This window comes from Trichechus manatus, unplaced genomic scaffold, assembly GCF_000243295.1.
Source record: "Trichechus manatus latirostris isolate Lorelei unplaced genomic scaffold, TriManLat1.0 scaffold00037, whole genome shotgun sequence".
NCBI lineage: Eukaryota > Metazoa > Chordata > Mammalia > Sirenia > Trichechidae > Trichechus > Trichechus manatus.
The window spans coordinates 8,085,100-8,105,652 of record NW_004443973.1 but is presented as its reverse complement, the minus strand read 5'-3'; the positions used below and the strand labels follow the sequence as shown (position 1 = coordinate 8,105,652).

At 35.8% G+C, this 20,553-nt stretch overlaps 1 protein-coding gene across 2 annotated transcripts in view; it reads left to right on the top strand.

Annotated features, from left to right (window-relative positions):
• The window catches only part of MTX2 (metaxin 2), a 72,449-nt gene that overhangs the window by 13,734 nt on the left and 38,162 nt on the right, over positions 1 to 20,553 (top strand). The window contains exons 2-3 of one of the 2 annotated variants that reach the window (XM_004375479.1): positions 17,411 to 17,458; positions 18,438 to 18,484. The exons of the other annotated variant lie outside the window; for it this stretch is intronic. Coding sequence (XP_004375536.1) covers positions 17,411 to 17,458; positions 18,438 to 18,484 — 95 coding nt within the window. The remainder of the gene's footprint in view (positions 1 to 17,410; positions 17,459 to 18,437; positions 18,485 to 20,553) is intronic. 2 annotated transcript variants of the gene reach the window in all.

Genomic DNA, 20,553 nt, shown 5'->3' with positions numbered 1-20,553 from the left:
TATCTCTTCATTTGATGTTCTAGGGTTTCAGGATTGTTGATTCTCTGTTTGGCTTAGTTTTTCGGATCTTTGTTGTGGAGGGACGGCGTGGTGCTTCTACTTAGACCGCCATCTTGCCGGAGTCCTCCATGCGTTTGGATTTTTAAGAAAGACTTTCAGTGTACATATTTATCCCAGTGGATCAGTATTCTTAGATATTATAATGGAATTTCCCCCTACATGTCATATTACTTGGATCAACCTAGAACACTGACTAGTACTTCATATAAATAAAACGTATCAATTGTTAAACATGAAGAGGCAATCATTACTCCAGTATTTATTTCTGTAAAGTAATATTGGCAGCTGATTCTTTAACGATCTGGCCTTTTGTTGACCTTTTTTTGTTTTGTGATTATTAGTTAGAATGCTACAGGAAAATGTTTGGACTCATGAATTATAAGTAATGTTTCTAATTTTCTTATAAATTTAAAAAATGTTGTATGTCAATAGGAGATAATGTAAAAATAAGTTACTGTCTGATTTTTCAGTAGACATTGTTACCATTGTAATTTTTCTATTACTGTTCATCAGTTTGAGATTCTGCTTGGCCAGTGGATGAGAACTAGAATCAGTTACTCAATGTTAACTATTTGTTAGGTGATAATTGATGTTTGTTTCTCAGTTGAGGTTATGAATTATTCTTGATGGATTTTCTCTCTAAACTCACTTCTTCTTGCCATGTATTTGTACTGATTTTCTCATACTATCATTTAGTAGTTACTTGGAGAATGTAATAAAAATTGAAAAATAAATATTTAGATGTTTTAACAATCATGGAGTACAGTTTAAAGACACAAAATATGTTGTTATTATTTACAGTTTTGGATTATCTTTGTAGCATGGGTAAATGACTTTACTGGTCTGCCTTTTATAAAAAGATTATGGCATGATTTGAGTTGGGCTAGCAAGATTAAATTGTTTTTCTCTTGGATTCTCTCTTTTCTCAATCCCTGAATAATGTAACAACTGCCATCAGGCCAGAATTTTTAATGATGTAAATAAGCCATTATAGTCACTGGGTACCAAATTGAGACTAAAAGTGGGGACTAGTGGTGATGTGGTCAGGAAGGTGGAGATGAGGTGAGATTTCAGGAAGGTGAAGTTTCAAGGTAGTGGGTTGATAAAATGAAGCTAACTGGAGGGAAGGCGGAAATGTCAAAATTTATATGCGAAGCAGTAAATTGGAATTTATAATATGGTCAGGAGCCAGTTTGGTAACTGATTTAGATGAACAGAAGAAATTCTGAGGCTTCAGATGAATCAACATTTAATTGTCTTTCATTAATGATAGATCTGTGACTAATAGTAATGATCAAAACTATGACTGTTCAGTTACTGTTTCAGTGTATCAAAACACCCCACACTTTAGGGTAGTAAAACAACCATTTTAGTATGTTCATGGATCATGTGGGTCAGTAATTCTGACAGGGCACCGCAGAGATGGCTTGTCTCTACTTTATGATGTCTGGGTCCTTAGCTGGGAAGTCTTAAAGACTGGAAGTGATTCAGTGGTTGAGGGCTGGAAACATCTGGAAGCTTCTTTACTCACATGTCCGGCAGTTGGTGCTGGCTAGGACCTCAACTGAGGTAGTCTGTTGGAATACCTACATGTGGTTGCTCCATGTGGCCCTATAGGACAGAGTAGAACTGTCCTGTAGAGTTTCCAGGAAGTGCCTCGTGGATTCGAGCTGCCGACCTTTTGGTTAGCAGGCATAGCACTTAACCACTATGCCACCAGGGTTTCCCAGTAGTAATGGATAAGGGCTCCAATTTCCCCACATCTTCTCCAACGTTTGTTATTTTCTATTTGTTTTTTTCTTTTTTTTTTTTAAATCATAGCTATCCTAGCAGGAGTGAAGAGGTATCTCATTGTAGTTTTGATTTGCATCTCTCTGATGGCTAAAGACATTGAGCATCTTTTCTTCTGTTTGTTGTCCATTTGAATATCATCTTTGGTGAAATGTCGTTCAAGTCCTTTGCTCATTTTTTGATTGGATTATGTATTCACTTATTATATCGTAAATGATTGTTTATGTGTATCCCAATCACTCTCTCCTTTCTAATCCCCTTTTGTGCCCCCCTCCACCCACTCAGGAAAAATAGATCGCAGAGAGCAATGACAGTTTTATTTTCATCTTTTTTTTTTTTTTTAATTGTAGTCCCTGGTACATTTTAGAAGTTTAATAACCTATGTTTGTTGTTCAGTTAAATGCGTCTAATGTTTTTTTTTTTGAATCTCTGAGGATTTTCTATTCCTATTTTCATATTCATGAAGGGTTTCTGTGATGAGAAGGCTAAGTTATTTCTTGTTTTTTTTTCTTCTTGGGAAATCTTACAGTTCAGCCAAGATTTCAGGGGGTGTAATGACAAGTCAAATCCTCTATAGGGTATCATTTGTTTCATAACTAGTTGGGAGAAGTGAGAGGGAGGAGGAACAGATAATTTTTTACTTAGCTTGATGGGAGATAGGGAGTATATGTAAATACTTAAAACAGTGAGTATATAGTAGGAACTTAAATTTTAAAAATAGGTGCTATTATTAACAGTTATGGTATTTGGTTTAGAGTGATAGGGGTATCTATTTTCCATTTTCTAGGATTAAGTTTAGAGAACTATTAAACTATTGCACCTTGAAGATTAACATTTATTGAGATCTAATACTTGTGTGGGGCTATTTGTTTTCTCTGTATTTCTTGGCCAGAAATCGCACTCTTAATCTTAACCAGCTGTTTTTGTATATAGGCATACCTCAGAGATACTGTGGGTTCAGTTCCACACCACCATAATAAAGTGAATATCACAATAAAGCAAGTCACATGAATTTGTTGGTTTCCCAGTACACATAAAAGTTATGTATACTATGCTGTAGTCTATTAAGTGTGCAATGGCATTATGTCTAAGAAAAGATGTACATACCTTAATTAATAAATGCTTTATTTCTAAAAAATGCTAACCATCATCTGAACCTTCAGTGAGTTGTAATCTTTTTGCTGGTTTAGGGTATTGCCTTGATGTTGATGGCTGCTGACTGATCAGGGAGGTAGTTGCTGAAGGTTGGGGTGACTGTGGCAATTTCTTAAAATAAGACAACAGTGAAGTTTGCCACATCAGTTGACTCTTCCTTTCATGAAACATTTCTCTGTAGCATGCAATGCTGTTTGGCTGTTTGATAGCATTTTACCCACAACAGAACTTTCAAAATTGGAGTCAGTCCTCTCAAACCCTGCCACTGCCTTATCAACTAAGTTTATGTAATATTCTGAATCCTTTGTTGTCATTTCAGCACTGTTCACAGCATCTTCACCAGGAGTAGATTCCATCTCAAGAAACCGCTTTCTTTGTTCATCAATAAGAAGCAACTTCTCATCTGTTAAAGTTTTACCATGAGATTGCAGCAATTCAGTCACATCTTTAGGCTCTACTTCTAGTTCTCTTACTGTTTCCACCACATCTACAGTTTCTTCCTCTGCTTAAGTCTGGAACCTCTCAAAGTCATCCATGAGGGTTGCAATCAACTTCTTCCAAACTCCTGTTAATGTTAATATTTTGACTTCCTCCCATGAATCACGAATGTTCTTAATGGTATCTAGAATGGTGAATCCTTTCCATAAGGTTTTCAATTTACTTTTCTCGGATCCATCAAAGGAATCACTATCTGTGACAGGTATAGCCTTATGAAATGTATTTCTTAAATAATAAGACTGGAAAGTTGAAATTACTCCTTGATCCATGTGCTGCAGAATGGATGTTGTGTTAGCAGGCATGAAAACAACATTAACCTCCTTGTGCATCTCCGTGAAAACTCTTGGGTGACCATGTACATTGTCAATGAGCAGTAATATTTTGAAAGGAATCTTTTTTTCTGAGCAGTAGTCTTAACAGTGGGCTTTAAATATTCAGTAAACCATATTGTAAACATATGCTATCATCCAGGCTTTGTTGTTCATTTATAGAGCACAGGCAGAGTAGATTTAGCATAATTCTTAAGGGCTCTAGGATTTTCAGAATGTTAAATGAGCATTGGCTTCAACTTAAAGTCAACAGCTGCATTAGCCCCTAACGAGAGAGTCAGCCTGTCCTTCGAAGGTTTGAAGCCAGGCATTGACTTCTCTCTAGCTATGAAAGTCCTAGATGGCGTCTTCTTCCAACATAAGGCTATTTCATCTACATTGAAAATCTGTTGTTTAGTGTAGCCTGAAACCCATTGCCATCAAGTCTATTCCGACTCATAGTGACCCTATAGGACAGGGTAGAACTGTCCCATCAGGTTTCCAAGGAGCGGCTGGTGGATTTGAACTGCAAATGTTTTGGTTAGCAGCCGAGTTCTTAACCACTGCGCCACCTTCATCAATTGTCTTAGCTAGATCTCTTGGGTAACTTGCTTCAGCTTCTACATCAGCACTTGCTGCTTCACCTTGCACTTGTATGTTATGGAGATGGCTTGTTTCCTTAAACCTCATGAACCAACACCTGCTAGCTGCAAACTTTTCTTCTACAGGTTCCTCACCTCTCTTAGCCTTCATAGAATTAAAGAGAGTTAAGGCCTTGCTCTGGATTAGGCTTTGATTTAAGGGAATTTTGTGGCTAGGTTTTCTATCCAGACCACTAAAACTTTCTCTATGTCAGCAGTAAGGCTGTTTCGCTTTCTTATCATTCACCGGAGTAGCACTTTTAATTCCTTCAAGAACTTTTCCTTTGCATTCACAACTTGGCTAACTGTTGGTGCAAGAGGCCTAGCTTTCGGCCTGTCTTGGCTTTCAACATGCCTTCCTCACTAAGCTTAATCATTTCTAGCTTTTGATTTAAAGTGAGAGACCTGCAACTCTTCCTTTCACTTGAATACTTAGAGGCCATTGCGGGGTTATTAATTGGCCTAATTTCAATATTGTTGTGTCACAGGGAATCAGGGATGTCTGAGGAGAGGGAGAGAGATGGGGGAATGGCCAGTTGGTGGAGCAGTCAGAACACACACATTTATCACTTAAGTTCTCTGTCTTATATGGGTGCGGTTTGTGGAGCCCCAAAACAATTAGAATAGTAACATGAAAGATCACAGATCATAGATCACTGTAACAGATACAATAATAATGAAAAAGTTTGAAATATTGCAGGAATTACCAAAATGTGACACAGACATGAAGTGAGCACATGCTGTTGGAAAAATGGCGCTGATAGACTTGCTGTGTGCAGGGTTGCCACAAACCTTCAATTTGTAAAAAACGCAGTATCTGAGAAGTGCAACAAAGTGAAGCGCAATAAAACGAGGTACGCCTGTAGTTCTGCTGTTGCCGTCATGTTCATCTCTATTTCTGAGAAAAACCTAGACGTGGTGTCAGTGTTTCCTCCTCTTTTATGAATTTCATATTATCATTTTTAGAAAGAGAATTCAAATTTTGAGTTCTACCTTCAAGGTTCATATCTATTAATTCATAATAACCATATGTAGTTGGCCTGCTTTTTATTGGAAATTGATGAAAAATGGCAGATCATTTTTATAATGGGACAAAGTCTAAACATAACCACTTGAGAACCTGACACATGCATACTTACTAAGAATGGAAGGTTTTTAACTTGACTTGTATTCACTCTAGCCTGAGTTATTCATTATGTTGTGAGTTTTTTTTGACCCTTGTTAATCTCTGAGAAGTTTGTCAGTTTTATGAAATTGATCCTTGAATACCATTTTGAAATTGATCTCTAGGTTTAGATGGTTGATGTTCAAGTCCTCATAATTACTAACTTAATTTTACTTTCCTTATTGATTACATCTAATGGAAAAACTATCATTTAACCACTTTGTTTCCAAAACAAGTGTGGCCTCAGTTCATTAATCTTAAAGACTTATTATTGAATGCTATAAAATTACAATGTGTTAGTAAGGCATGTTTTAAAACACAGCTTTAAGCCATGTCCAGAAATACTTGAGTAGAATAAGGTAGACAAAAATCTTGAATAAAATTAACCTGCACAGATTCCCAGTACTACATTGTCTGAGGCAAATGGATATAAAAGGTAAGAAGAACTTAATCTTAATTCACGTGCAATGTGGGTCCTTAGGACAGTCTTTTTTTGTGGTGTCCACAAACCATCTGCATCAGATTTACTGGGGTTACTTTTTGCAACTGCGGATTCCTGGTCCTCATCTCTACAGTATCAGAATCTCTGAGTTTAAGTTTTGGCAGAAATATGCAGTGTTCCATACTAAGGCTTGAGAATCACTCTTGTAGGATGACTATAATTGATTTAATTTTAATAATTATACCAGAGAGTGTTTATTTATGGGCTCTGCTTAGTTGTTTAGTTGGGTGTTCACTTACTCTGGGTTCAAATCCTGGTTCTTGTCACTTACCAGCTTTGTGACTTTGGGCAAAGTACTTTTTTCTCAGTTTTCTTACTGTAAAATAGGAATAATAATAGTAGTGTCTGCCTCATAAAGTTGTTGTGAGATAGCTAATGTATGTCAAGCACTTAGAACAATGCACACTGCACACAATGAATGCGAGTCTTTTAAAAATTTCTATTTGCCTGAGATTTAATTTATATACCATAAAATTCACCCATTTTAAGAGTACAATTAAATGATTTTTTAGTATATTTACAGAGTTGTGTAACCAGCACTAATCTAATTTTAGAATATTTCCATCATCCCGAAAAGAAGTTCCGTACTCTTTTACAGGAGCCCTGGTGGTGCAGCGTTTAAGCGCTTGGCTGCGAACTGAAAGGTCCGTGGTTCAAACTCACCAGCCACTCTGTGGGAGAAAGATGCGGTGGCAGTCTGCTTCCATAAAGATTTACAGCCTTGGAAACCCTAGAGTTGATAGGAGTCGAAATTGACTCAATGGCAGTGGGTTTGGTTTTGGTTTTGGTTTACCGTTTTACAGTAACACCCCATTCCCACCCCTAGCCCTATGTAGATTTGCCTATTCTGGATATTTCATATAGATGGAATCATACACTATGTTTTCTTTCGTGACTGGCTTCTTTCACTGGGCATAATGTTTTTTAAGTTTATCAATGTTATAGCATATATCAGTACTTGGTCTCTTTTTATTGCCAAGTAGTATTCCGTTGTATGGCTATATCACATTTTGTTTACCATTCACCAATTGATGGACTTTTGGGTTGTTTCTATTTTTTGACTATTGTGAATAATGCTGCTGTGAACATTCATGTACAAGTGTTTGTATGGACATATGTTTTCATTTCTCCTGGGTGAATATCTATATAAGTGGAATTGCTGGGTCTTATAATTCTATGTTTAACATTTTGAGAAACTGCCAAACTGTTTTCCAAAGTGATTGCACCATTTTACATTCTCAGTGTATGAGAATTTCAGTTTCTTCATATCCTCATAAAAACTTATTATCTGTCTCGCTGATTATAGCCATTCTAGTGAGTGTGAAGTGATATCCCATTGTGGTTTTGATTTGCATTTCCCTAAATGTTGAACATCTTTTCATTTGTTTATTGCCATTCATATCTCTTCTTTGGAGAAATGTCTATTCAAATCCTTTGTCCATCTTTAAAAATTAGGTTGTCTTTATATTACTGAGTTGTAGGAGTTCTTTATATATTCTGGATATAAGCTCTATAAGTCTTGAGGAGTCTTAACTGCTATTACCCTCTTCATAATTATCAGTATCTGCCTACATAAGTCTAGTAGCGTGTGACCAGAAAGGCATAGATTCTCATTATTCTCTAGGTTCATTTGGGCCGCAAGTTTGGATGTGAAGGAATTTTCCTCTATTTTCAGGCTGTTTTGCTTTCCATACTCTGCTTCTTGAATGGCAGGATATGCCATAGGTATTAATTCTGCTACATCATTCATTCATGTGACTTCACTTTGGGTAATTTTAATCTTTTGTTTATCACTTTGCTACAAATGAGTGGCTGGAGGTTTTGATGAGGAATTTGTGGAATATTATTTGAATTACTTGCCATGGGTTCAGTAAGTTGGCATTCATTAGGCATTCTAATTTTTTCTTAGTTCTTATGTAACCTGTAGCCCAAACAGAATTAAGGCTTGTTATGGGTATACCAGATAATCTTTATTGTCATAAACAGGTAGATCCTACTATTTGTGTTTTTTTTTAACTTGAGATATTTTAAAGGTAAGAAATATGGAACTAGGCCATACGTACCACTAGAGTGTAAGTGCCTTAAGGGCAGTTACTTGGCTTTCTTTATAATTAGATCTTTATCATTTAGAACGGTGTCTGGCACATTATAAGCATTCAGTGAGTATTTATTGAATAAGTGAAAAAACAGGTTTGTAAAAGGTGACTAAATTCACTTTATGAAATGAGAACTATGTACAATTTACTATACATATTTATATACAACAAGTCATAAAAGGATATATGATGTCAGTCAACAAGTCATTTCTCTGGAAGGATTGATGATAACTTGTAGTCAAGGGAATAGATCTGGTTTGAATCTTCTTTTAGAGTTTTGGAATCCTTTTGTGTTTGTATCTCACACTTCTCCAGTCTACTGTCTGTCTTAGAACATCTGCTTCTTGCCTCAAGGCCATTATTTCAATCTAAGATAGTCCTTAACCTTTATACCTGCTCTTGCTTGAAGTATATTCTTTAAGTAGCCTTACCACTATGCTAGAAATGCTGAGTGCCTGTTTTTTAGATTTATGGAAATGACAGCGTAACACTGCACTTCCTTTTTCCTTCTCCAAGATGAGCCACTTGCTGACATGAAGTGTGATCTTTGAGTTGAGGTGGTGGGAGAATAATTTTAAACTCCTTTTGTGTGAAGAGTCACTTCCTGCTTATACATCCTGTATAATATCATTAAGTATCCCTTATGGGACAGTAGCTCAAGGGCATTACTATTTAATAATTTCATGATCAGTATTATCTGGGATATGGTGTTATCTTTGAATTATACTGGAGTTTGTCGGTTGAATTGCTGTTAAACATAATACATAGCCCTTTAAATTCTAGTTTTGATGAAGCCCCGTATCATCACATTTTAAATATAAACATCTTAAAAATCTGTTTTAAATGAAGCCTTCATATCATACATAATTGCCTTAAAACTTGATGAGTTTTGAACTTAGTGTCTAGGTTGGTATCACTGAGAGCATCACTATAGTATTTATGTCAAACTAGTAAATGTATTTCCTTCTTTTCCTGGTTCGTCTTGCAGTAACTTGTCCAATTAAAGAGCTGCCAAATGCTCTTTGAGCATTTTGTTGTGTTAGTAGTATTTACACCTTTGGCAGAAAGCCATCCAAATTTGGAGATAGGCCGCACATTATTTCTTACTCCTTATATGTAACACTAAGTAGTCTTGGTAGGCTGAAAAGATGACAATTATGAACTTTTGGAATCTAGTTGCCTAGGGATAAATTGGGTTTGACTTCATTAATGCACAAATGATAGGTTTGTATAGAGTTATTATAGCATTAATCAATTTGATAGATTGGAAATATGACAGAACTGAAGCAGCATGTAATATTAGTGCCTATTATTCTACAAATTATGTTTTCACCTACATTCGTATGCCATAGGAGTCGTGATGTACATTAAGAATGCAGAACTTAAAAAAAAAGGGGCACTTTTTTTCGTGGCCCTTTTCTTGTCCTCTTAGATTAGATCGTCACGAGATGCATTTTAGAATTATGACTTGTTTATCGGGTCATAACACTTTCATACTGTGAAATACCCTGAATTCAATGGAATAGATAGATCATCTGCCACCAGAATGACATATCACCCAACTTGAAACTTAAGAGAATACTGCAGATAAATATAGAGCTTTTAAGAGACATAGGGATATACATATGTGAATTTATTGGCCAGCGGTCATTTGACTAAAAATTATAATGGATTAGTAGTAAAGAATATTGATTAAAAAAATAAAATTGCACTGAATGATAAAGCTTAAAAAATAGTAGGCAGCCTAAAGACAATTAAAATAAATAAGAAGCAATATATTTGGGTTGGGGATGCTGCTTTTTTTAAATACTTATGTATGTATGTATGTATGTATTTGTTTAGGCATTATTTGTCTTACGGCTTTCAAATGTCCAAGAGTGTGTGCTTTGTTATCCTCTCACATAAATGCTTATAGGAGTGGAGAAAGTTTTTTAAAAAAGTTGAAGAAATGTGCGTTTGAATACAAAACACTCCATCCCTGCTAAACCCCAAAACTTTAAGAGGCATCTCTTTTGCTTCTCATAAAGGGATTGCTCCATGGGGTTTTCAAGGAGTAGCTGGTGGATTTGAACTGCCTACCTTTTGGTTAGCAGCTAAGTTCTTAACCAATGTGCCACCAGGACTCCAAAGGAGACACTAAATGTAAAACAATCAGGATGTAGGCCTGGCCAAAATTGGAAAGTAGGTAAAAGACCAAGTGGGTAAAAGACTGTTAATAATGTTAATTGGATATGAGCTTAGTTATGAGGAGCTCTGCTATTTGTTTTATTTCTAGATGTTCTTTATGTTGTACACTAGGAATATATTTCTTCTTTATAAAAATGATAGAAAATTTAATGGATCTTTTGCTAGTGAATAAGAAGTAATTCTAATTTTAAAGACTGAGTTAATGCTGGTCACTAGAGTACCTTAAAGTAAGTTACTACTTGGTATGAAAATGATATACATGGTAGTTTCTTCATCCTGAAAAAATTAACTTCTGAAAGGTGAGTAGTTTTACTTTGGAATTTTTGTAATAAAGATATTAGCTTTAAATGGTGATTAGACAAAATTTTGAAATCTTGCCTAATTTGAATTCCATATTTGGTGTATATTATTGTAAATGCTGTAATCAGTTTGGAGCAATTGAGAAGCTAAGTCTTTAATAAATGCCCTCAGACCATAGGAATTTTTCACATTCTAGAGATTTACTGCCTAGAGAGATAAGATATTGACATCACATTAGAATAGAGTAGAAAATAACATAAGACATAAGACAAGTACAAACTGCTACAAACAGTATAGATAAAGGAGAAATTAGATTTGTTTAGTTAAAAAAGCCTTCTTTAAGGAGGTGGCATTTAACTTGGTCTTGAAAAAGGTATAGGATTTGGACACGAGGTGGTGAAGTATTTTGGGCTGTAGGGAACCATTTGAGCAATGTCATGAAGGTGAGAACATATGAAGTGTGTTGGGGAAATTTTAAGTACTCTGGCTGGATGTAAGGATCCTGTTGTTAGGTAGGTAGGTGCACAGGCAGGTATCCTCAGCCTCCTCACTAATTCATGTGTGTTCATTCCTCCTCAAGTTTTTTGGTTGGTCAAAGAAGATGATTTCGCCAGGATAAGGAGGACACTTCTTTGCTCAAGTTTATGTGAATGGCTGTGTTCCCTGCTAAAATGTCAAATAAGTAGTTACTTATTTAGAGCAATGTTCTCCAGTGTGGGGTGGGGTGTGTGCATCCTGTGGTATAAGAGAGTCCTTTGCAGTACAGGAAGATAATGTTGGAACTTGAATTTTGATTTACTTTTTTTAACGTCTTTTTTAGTGTATGTTTTATAATGTGCATGATATATTAGCTCAGAAATACCAAGCATTTGATTTCTTAATCTATTTGGGGCTGCTTGTGCAAATATTTTATTGATGGAGACATGAGATTTTAAAAAATGGTGACCTCTGGATTAGCGTCCTAGGAGACCTCTGGATTAGCGTCCTAGGATGTGGAAAGGGAAATAGTGAGATGGCTTGGCAGGTGGTTGAGGGCCTTGACTGTTAGGCCTAGGAGTGTAACAATGGTAATATCCGATGAAAGCTATATGTTTTATATGTTTTCATATAAAATGCTGAAACAGATTTCCAGTTTTTGGGTTTGTGCATAGGTGGGAAATATGTAGCTAATTTATAGAATTAGGCAGCTGTTCCATGTTTTTAGAGTTGTGTTGTTGATTGTAGTATTGAAGTTCTCTGGGTAAAATTTCCTTTTTTTTTTGTCATGTTGTGTAGTTTCCTTAGCTTCCCTGCTGGATTTTTACCCTAAATGGTACAGAGTAATAACAATAATGATAATGGTAATAATAGAAACAAAGATTTATTCAACCAACATTTACTGATTGTCTATTACGTAGTAGGTGCTAGGGATAAAGTGGTAAGCAAAAATCAAACATGAACTCTGTATTTTTGGTGCTTGTGTTCTATTGGGGGAGATAAACAATCAAATAGTCAACTCAAATCGATGTGAAAATGTTGACTGTGATAAGTGGTACAAAACCCCCCAAAAAACCAAGTCCGATTCATAGCGACCCTATAGGGCAGAGTAGAACTGCCCCATAGAGTTTCCAAGGAGCGGCTGGTGGATTTGAACTGCCGACCTTTTGGTTAGCAGCCAAGCTCTTAACCACTATGCAACCCAGGTCTCCAGGTGGTACAAATGGATGTGCAATGTATAAGAGTTTGTAAAGGGAGTGTTTTGGAGTATTTAAACTGTTCAGGGAGGTCTGCAAAGGCTTCCCTGAAGGCAAGATTGGCTACGTAATTTGTAGTTCCTAGTGTAAAATGGAAACGTGAGACCCCTTGTTCAAAAATTATTAAAAATGTCAAGATTGCAAGAGCAAAGCATTAGAACAAGCATGGGGCCCTGTGCAGCTGCACAGGTTGTACCCTCATGAGGCTGGCTCTGCCTAGGGAAGTGATGTTTGAACTGAGATGTGAGGCCACAATAGGAGGGAAAGATTATTCCAAGCAGAACAGACAACATAAGCGAGTGTCTGGGGCAGAAAGGAGCATGGCACATTCACAAACTGGATGAAGGCCAGTGTGGCTGGAGCGCAGAGAGTTGGGTGGGGAGGTGTGATGAGGCCAGGGAGGTAGAGAGGGTGATGTGTAAGGCCAGTAGGACCTTGTAGACCAAGCTGAAGATTCTGGTCATTACTCTGAGAGCCCTATGTAACTATTGATATGTCTCAATAATAATGTGTGCTAATAATACCAGTAACCTGTACCTTGACAGCATTGAATAAAGATTCTCCCTCACCCCCATTTCCTATCATTTCCTCCTTTTCAGAAACTTTTAGTTTCTGAAACTAAATATCTCTATCAGTATTTATTCTAAGACTGGCCATTCCCTAAGGAAGGTTTAAGAAGACACTTGACATCAGGGAGGGCTTTTGGTGGTAGATATTGAGACTAGGTAGAGTAGGTGAGTCATGAAATTTTATTCACTTGTGAAGTAGTCAGTGGTCAACTGAAGTAAAACTAATAAAAGATGAAAATAGTTTATTACTATTTTAAAATACTTTTCTTTTTAAATGTTACAGATTTTTAAGGTTTATTGTTAGTACCATAATTCTAAATTCTTAATCTCCCTCTCTTTTTTACCCATGGAGTTCCTGGGTGGTACAAACAGCTGGCTTTCTTGGCAGCTAACCGAAAGATTGGAGTTCTAGTCTACCTGTAGGCTCCTGGAAGAAAGCCTTGGCAATCTACTTCTGAAAAATCAGCTGTTGGAAACCATATGGAGCACAGTTCTACTCTGACATACGGGTCAGATCGACTAGACAGTAACTGGTTTTTACATACAGTCAGTCACGAGGGGTGGGTATTGATTTGTTTGACCTTGGGAAAGAGAGGAGTGGGGAAGAAATTGTCTTTTTGGACTTTGAATATCTTTCACATAATAGGTATTCTCAATAAAAAGTCTTTAATTAATATTACCCAAAGCAAGAAATAGGCTTTGTTATATGTGGAAGATAATGTTCATGTTTCATGGATTTACTTATGAAGATAGTTATAGTGCTCATTTCCCAAAATGATAGCTGCATGGTTGATTTGTGGATCCACTGCCATGACACCCAATTTAGGATTTTCACCTTTGACACTATTATCAGATGATATCCTTATACTTAAAATATAATTATTTGAGCTGGTTCACGTAGGCAATGTATATAAGTTAGTAATATTTGTATACTCTGAGTGCTGCTAGTGTATAAGATAGGCATCTGGTCATTCCTTGCACACTCTGTTTCTTGCCTGCTCGTGCATGATACTCTAGAATTTTCAGCTACTAAAATAACATCATTATGTAGGTTTCTATCAGTCTGGTTGCCTTCTCTTTTTAAGTGATCTATTTGTGAAGAAAACACCAGATGTTTTGGTAGGTTGTTGTTAGCTGCCACAAGTGGACTTGGACTCATGATCACCCTGTGCACGGTGGAATGAAATGCTGCCAGTTCCTGTGCTATGCCCATGATGGTTGTGGATTAGACCATTGTGATCCATAGGGGTTTCACTGGCTGATTTTTCAAAGTAGATCACCAGGCCTTTCTTCCTAGTCCATCTTAGCCCAGAAGCTCTGCTGAAACCTGTTCAGCATCATATCAACACACAAACCTCCACTGACAGGCAGGTGGTATCTATGCCTAAGATGCGTTGGCCAGGAATTGAACCCAGATCTCCCACATGGAAGGTAGGAATTCTGCCACTAAAACACTACTTCCCCCACTTTGGTAGGGTAACTTTCTGAGAATTTATTTTCAATAATAATTTTTGAGTTGGAACATAATTTGTATCTTGGATCAAGTAAAATAAATACCTCCTCCTTTTCTAGCTTTGGGACCCTGGTGATGCAATGGTTAAGAGCTTGACTACTAACCAAAAAGTCAGCAGTTTGAATCCACCAGCCACTCCTTGGAAACCCTATTGGGGCAGTTCTGCTCTGTCTTATAGGGTCGCTATGAGCTGGGATCAACTTGAAGGCAATGGGCTTGGGTTTTTTTTTTTTTCCCCCCTAGCTTTAGGTTCTTAATAACAGAACTTTTGACATTTGTAGGCAGCTTCTTTCTTATTTGCAGTCAGGTAATATGTTGTAAGACTTCTATTACTTTCACATATGTCTGTTGTATTAGAATCAAGAGAATCCATGGGGATGATGATAAGTTAAGTGGAACATGTAAGTTGCTGTTCATGTGAGAACCCTGTAATATTACAGAGTAGTGAAGTAGCTTCTGATTTATCAAAGAATGATTATATTCTTCATATATTTAATGCTAAGAATATGTCATTCCATTGTTTTGAAAATTTGTAATCCATGTGTAGCATATAACCAAAAAAACTAACCAAAAGTTAAAATTACCTGAATATTTAATTAGAATACTCCATTACCTTAACATAATTGATAATATTAGGTTCAGTGAAACTTCGATTAAAGAGACTATTTAGGGAATGGGATAGTAAGTTTATTTAATCAAAAATATCCCTTTTCTTTGTTTGCACACACAGTGAACACTAGCTGTATGCAAAACATGGTACAGTGTGGAATACACAGACGCATAAGACACATCTGTGCCAGCAAGGAACTTAGTTTCAATATTTATTCTTTGAAATTTTTGTAAATTTTATTCCTATGTTTTATTGCTCTAATAAGATTAATATAATTCATATAATTGAATCTTTGGTGATTTAGGATCTTATAAAGAATGAACCTCATTGTACTGTTTCTAGTATAGCTGTACATGGTGTAGGTGTGCTGACCGTACAATTTATCCCAAAATGTTATTTTTGAGTAGTGTGCTGATGTCAGCTTGTTTTTATTTCCCTGACTTTTATTTTAAAAACTGTGTTATATAGGTTAATTGGATTCTTTTTGAAATTTTACTTCGTTAAAAAGTTTTCAGTAAAATATAATAAATACTCATTTTCACTACCTTTTTGGTATGTAAGTTGAAACTCAATAGCTTTACATGTTTATATAATATTATGGGTAACAACATACAAAACTATGTATTGCCCATTATTTATTTACTTGATGATTTTGTGGTATTATCCTTAAGTATGAATTTAATTTTATGTTGCTGAAACCAAACCAAAACAAAAGTTAACTTTTATGATTTATAATAATACTGTTAAGTTTTTCTTTTCATTTTGAAGTGTAAGTGAAAGCAAATTAATGAGTCCTGCCTTCCTTCTCCATGGGAGGGACTGTCTTAAATGATCAGTCTTAAGAAAAAAATACTTCATGTGCATAAATTTTTTTTAAATCAACCAGAATTATATCTCAAAAATGGTAATCTGTTGCTATGTGACAGTGACTAGATTAGTATTTAAACACAATAAGAAAAATATCAATTATTATCAAATCTTATATATTTGATTTACTTTCTTGCTGAGATCGAAAGTAGTTACTGTATTAGAATTGATGATTCTGATGTCTTACGCCTTTTACAAAGAATTCAACAAATGATATCCTGTATATTCTACCAGTGGTGTCATTGCTTTTTAAGTACAGTTGATTAGACAAAATTTGAATCTAGTGCTTTTTCGAAGAACTGGTAGATTGCTAATATTCTCTTTGTACCTGGAGTCTTCCCTAGATAAGAGGTTAAGGGGTCAAGGTCAAGCCTGACTTCAGGCCTAAAATTAGCTTTACTAGCTTTATTTCAAGGAGCCTGGTGGTACAGTGGTTAAGAGTTTGACTTGTAACTGAAAGTCGGCAGTTCAAACCCATAAGCTACTCTGCAGGAGAAAGATGTGCCAGCCAGCTTCTGTGAAGATTACAGCCTTGGAAACGCCATGGGACAGTTCTACTCTGTCCTATAAAAAACAAAAAAACCAAACCCGTTGCTGTAGAGCTGATTCTGACTCATAGTGACCCTACAGGACAGAGTAGAATGGCCCCTTAGGGTTTCCAAGGGGCGGCTGGTGGATTCAAACTGCTGACCTTTTGGTTAGCAGCTGTAGCTCTCAACCACTGCGCCTCCAGGGCTCCATAGGGTCACTGTAAGTTGGAATCGACTTCACAGCAATGGGTTGGTTGGTTAGCTTTATTTCAGGTTGTGGGTACTTATTTCATCATGTTACTATGCTTTAATTGTTTCTGTGAAGTGGTAGTGGGGTGTCAAGACAATGGAATGTTCTAGAATACAACAGGAGGCCTATTTTTAAATACTACCAGCTTATAAGGAAAGATGCACAACCTTATATAGATGTATTTGATTCTTTTGTATAGTGTTGTCTATTTGAAAATTTACTTTGTTAAAAGTTTACAGTAAAATATGTTAAGTTTCACTTTTTTATAGCAGATGGAAATTGGGTATCTTCTTATATGTGTGAGTAACATTTTGGATCTATATTTGAAGGAGCTTAAAGGAATTATAGTGTATAGGCTATTTAATTTTTTAAATTCTCAATTTTGATTGCACAAACTGTCTCCCACCACCTCCTCAAAAAACAAACCACCACCAAACAATAAACCAAACGTGTTTAAAACAGGTTCTCTAGCAGAGGTTACCATAGAATCTGAGGTAGTGTGATTAGTAACTATGTGTAAGGTAACCTTGGCAATTGACTTTAAATGCTCTAGGCAAACATAATTATTAATTTGGTTGGTTATTGATATGTTTTTTTGCCCTATGTGCCTAATTATCACTGCGTTGTTTCCACAGCTGCAGAACCATGGCCTGAAAATGCTACATTATATCAGCAACTGAAAGGTGGGTACTTGTTCACAATTAAAAATGGCCTTTTATCAAAGTATGTATATTTAAAAAACCTTTAGTAATACACTGCAAAGGGAACATAAAATATAAAGAAGGGATTCCCTTGTATAATTTGTCTAGGAGGTTTTATCTAAACTTGCCAGTGTAAACCAACTATTCATGGCCTATAAGGTCTTTAGTTTATTATTGACTCATTATATTGGCTGCTGTAGGCAGTGTAAAATGATGTGGTTGCTGGTGCAGTTGGCAGATTTACTGCACCAAGAGCTGAGACAGCAGATTTTTGAAGTCCTGTGGTAAAGTGGGCTCTCAGTAAAAAGGAACTGTTAAAATGTATAGGCTAGGATGGTTCAGGCTCCCTTTAGCAGCTCTTCATATATCATCAGATCACATTAGGGACCCCATTTGGGGCTCAGCAGCCTGCTACAGTTGTCAGAGGACGGCAAAGTAATGAAGACTAATAGACAGCAGCGCTAGTCTTCTAAGCATGGAATTTTTATTGCAGCGAACTTGTCATCTTTCTTTTTTGTGACAGACCTAGACACACTGTGCAATATTAACTGCAAGCTGGTTTTATATGATTGTGAATGCTTTTACTTTTAACTAAAGGGATTCGAATAGATACTATTTTACTTAATTTTAATGAAAAGGAGAGGAATATTTCTTGAAAACTTGAAACATGAATTTGTCTTTAAATGAGCAATTTTAATTACATATTGCTGATAAAATGAGGTAAATGATTAGTTTTAGAGAAATAGCCTTGTTTAATTATTTATTTACATACTATGATAATATAACCAAAATTATAATTACACAATAGCATTGATATAGAATTTCATAATTACTTTGTTAAAGGCTATACCTTTTCTTTTTATAAGTAGAAATAATTTTTAAAAATAAAAATACTTTAAGTATATTTTGCTTGTTTAGTGATCACGCTATTGACTTGGACTTTTTTATTGCGTTTCCACAGAGGAGCAAATTTTGCTTTCTGACAATGCAGCTTCTCTTGCTGTGCAGGTAAGTATGTAAATAATGGAATGTTCTTTTACCCCCTAGGTGATTTGAATCATTTGGAGTTCGGTTATTTTTTTCCCCTCCAGAAAGTCTGATACTATATGTTTAAAAATTTTCTGTGTAATTTACTGTCATCAATATAACATTGCTTCTCTGTTGAAGTGTAATTTTTATATAGTATCATTCAGTTAATTGTTGTCAATACATAAAATAAATATAAAAATCTTAATTATTCATTCATTTATTTTAATTTTTAAAAATCACTTTTAGGTGCTAGACATTCTATTTCTTAGCAGTTTTGCTTTTGGCTAGATATGATGGTATTGATTTGTTGGGGTTGTAAATTTATGGACATGAGATTATTTTTTGATTTACTTGTAAGGATTTATTCATCACATAGTTTTAATCATTATTCTGCTCATTTTACTCATTCTAGCCTTAATCCTTTTGGTGATCTTGAAGCAAACATATTCTTCTCTAGCCACTCCTTTTATATTTATTGATTACATTAATATGTATTATCCCAAACAACTTATTGAACGTAATAGCTCTTCATGTTGTATATCACAGTTGTATGATCAAAAAAGATTAGTGGCCTTCTAACCTGCATAATAGAAAGAATAGGATACTTACGGATTGTTTGCTTAAAAAAAAAGTTTATGTAGGTTATGGAATTATAATACAGTTATTCAAACATTTTATACATATTTAGCTGTGATTTATTTTGTTACCTTACGTAGCTTGAATCACAAAGAGGATTTTATTTTGGAACACCTAAAAGGTAAAAGGGAACCCTGGTGGCGCAGTGGTTAAGAGCTCGGCTGTTAACCAAAAGGTTGGCAGATTGAATCAACCAGCAGCTGCTTGGAAACCTTATGGGGCAGCTCTGCTCTGTCTTATAGGGTCGCTATTAATTGGAATCCACTCAGTGGCAATGGGTAAGAGATAAAAGAGAAATTTTAAGACGTGTTTATTGGAGATGAGACTGTGAACTTCTTGAGGACAGAAAGAAAGGGAAGGAAAGGAACTGACTTCATTGAGCTGTTGCTGTGCTGTAGGCACAACGCTAGGCACTTAATTTTAGGTCTTCTCATTTATCTTTTTTATTCAAGTCGATATCCTCTGGGCTTAATAACAGTGTCTGAAACATAGTACGTCATTTAGTACATGTTTGTTTTGTTTAATGCAGGACAGGAAGGAAAAGATGGAAAGAAGTGTGTTTTCTGATAGGCAGAAATTCTCAGTTGGTTATATGTAATAAATATGGATTTATACTTACAATGTTAATTCTTTTTTGTGAGGGAGATGGAATTTAAGTTTAGCTTTCAAATATTAATAACATAGTGCCTGGCATGTAGTATATACTTAAGAACTGTTTGCTGAATGAATGGTTTATAGGTGTGGTGAAAGCAATCTTGCCTGATAACCAACAGCACAAGTAAATTAATCTCTGTGTATAGTGTTTCCAATCTTTATATCTTTGAAAAGACAGCTTCAGGACACAGTGAATACTTTAGTTGAAGCACAGTTCTTAACCTTTTTTTAATTGACATTTTTGGGGTAACTCTTTCAGGATCTGATGAAAGCTACAGAAAACATTCCAGTGCACACACACAAATAAAAACATACCCATGATCTTCTGCATATGTTTCCAGGAGGTTTACTGATTTCCCTCCTGAAGCCATCTGGGGATCTCCTGTGAAGAAGAGCTCTTAAACTAAAGGGTTCAGGAAGTGCTGAAGTAATTTTCACCAAATAGAAAGGTATTTTGGGAAGGAATAGATCAGTAGTTCTTAACTGGGGATAGATATTTACCTCCCAGGGAACATTTGGCTAGGTTTAGAGACATTTTTGGTTGTCACATTGGTAGGGACTGGGTGCTGCTGGTATCTAGTGTGTAGAGGCTAGGGATGCTGCTACACATTCTATAATGTGCAGGACAGCCCCCTACACAACAAAGTATCCAGTTCCAAATGTCAGTAGTATCGAAGTTGAGAAACCCTGGAATAGATGGTTTAACTAGTTTTCAGTACAAACCCAGATATCAGTACATTCAAAAAAAAAAAAAAAAA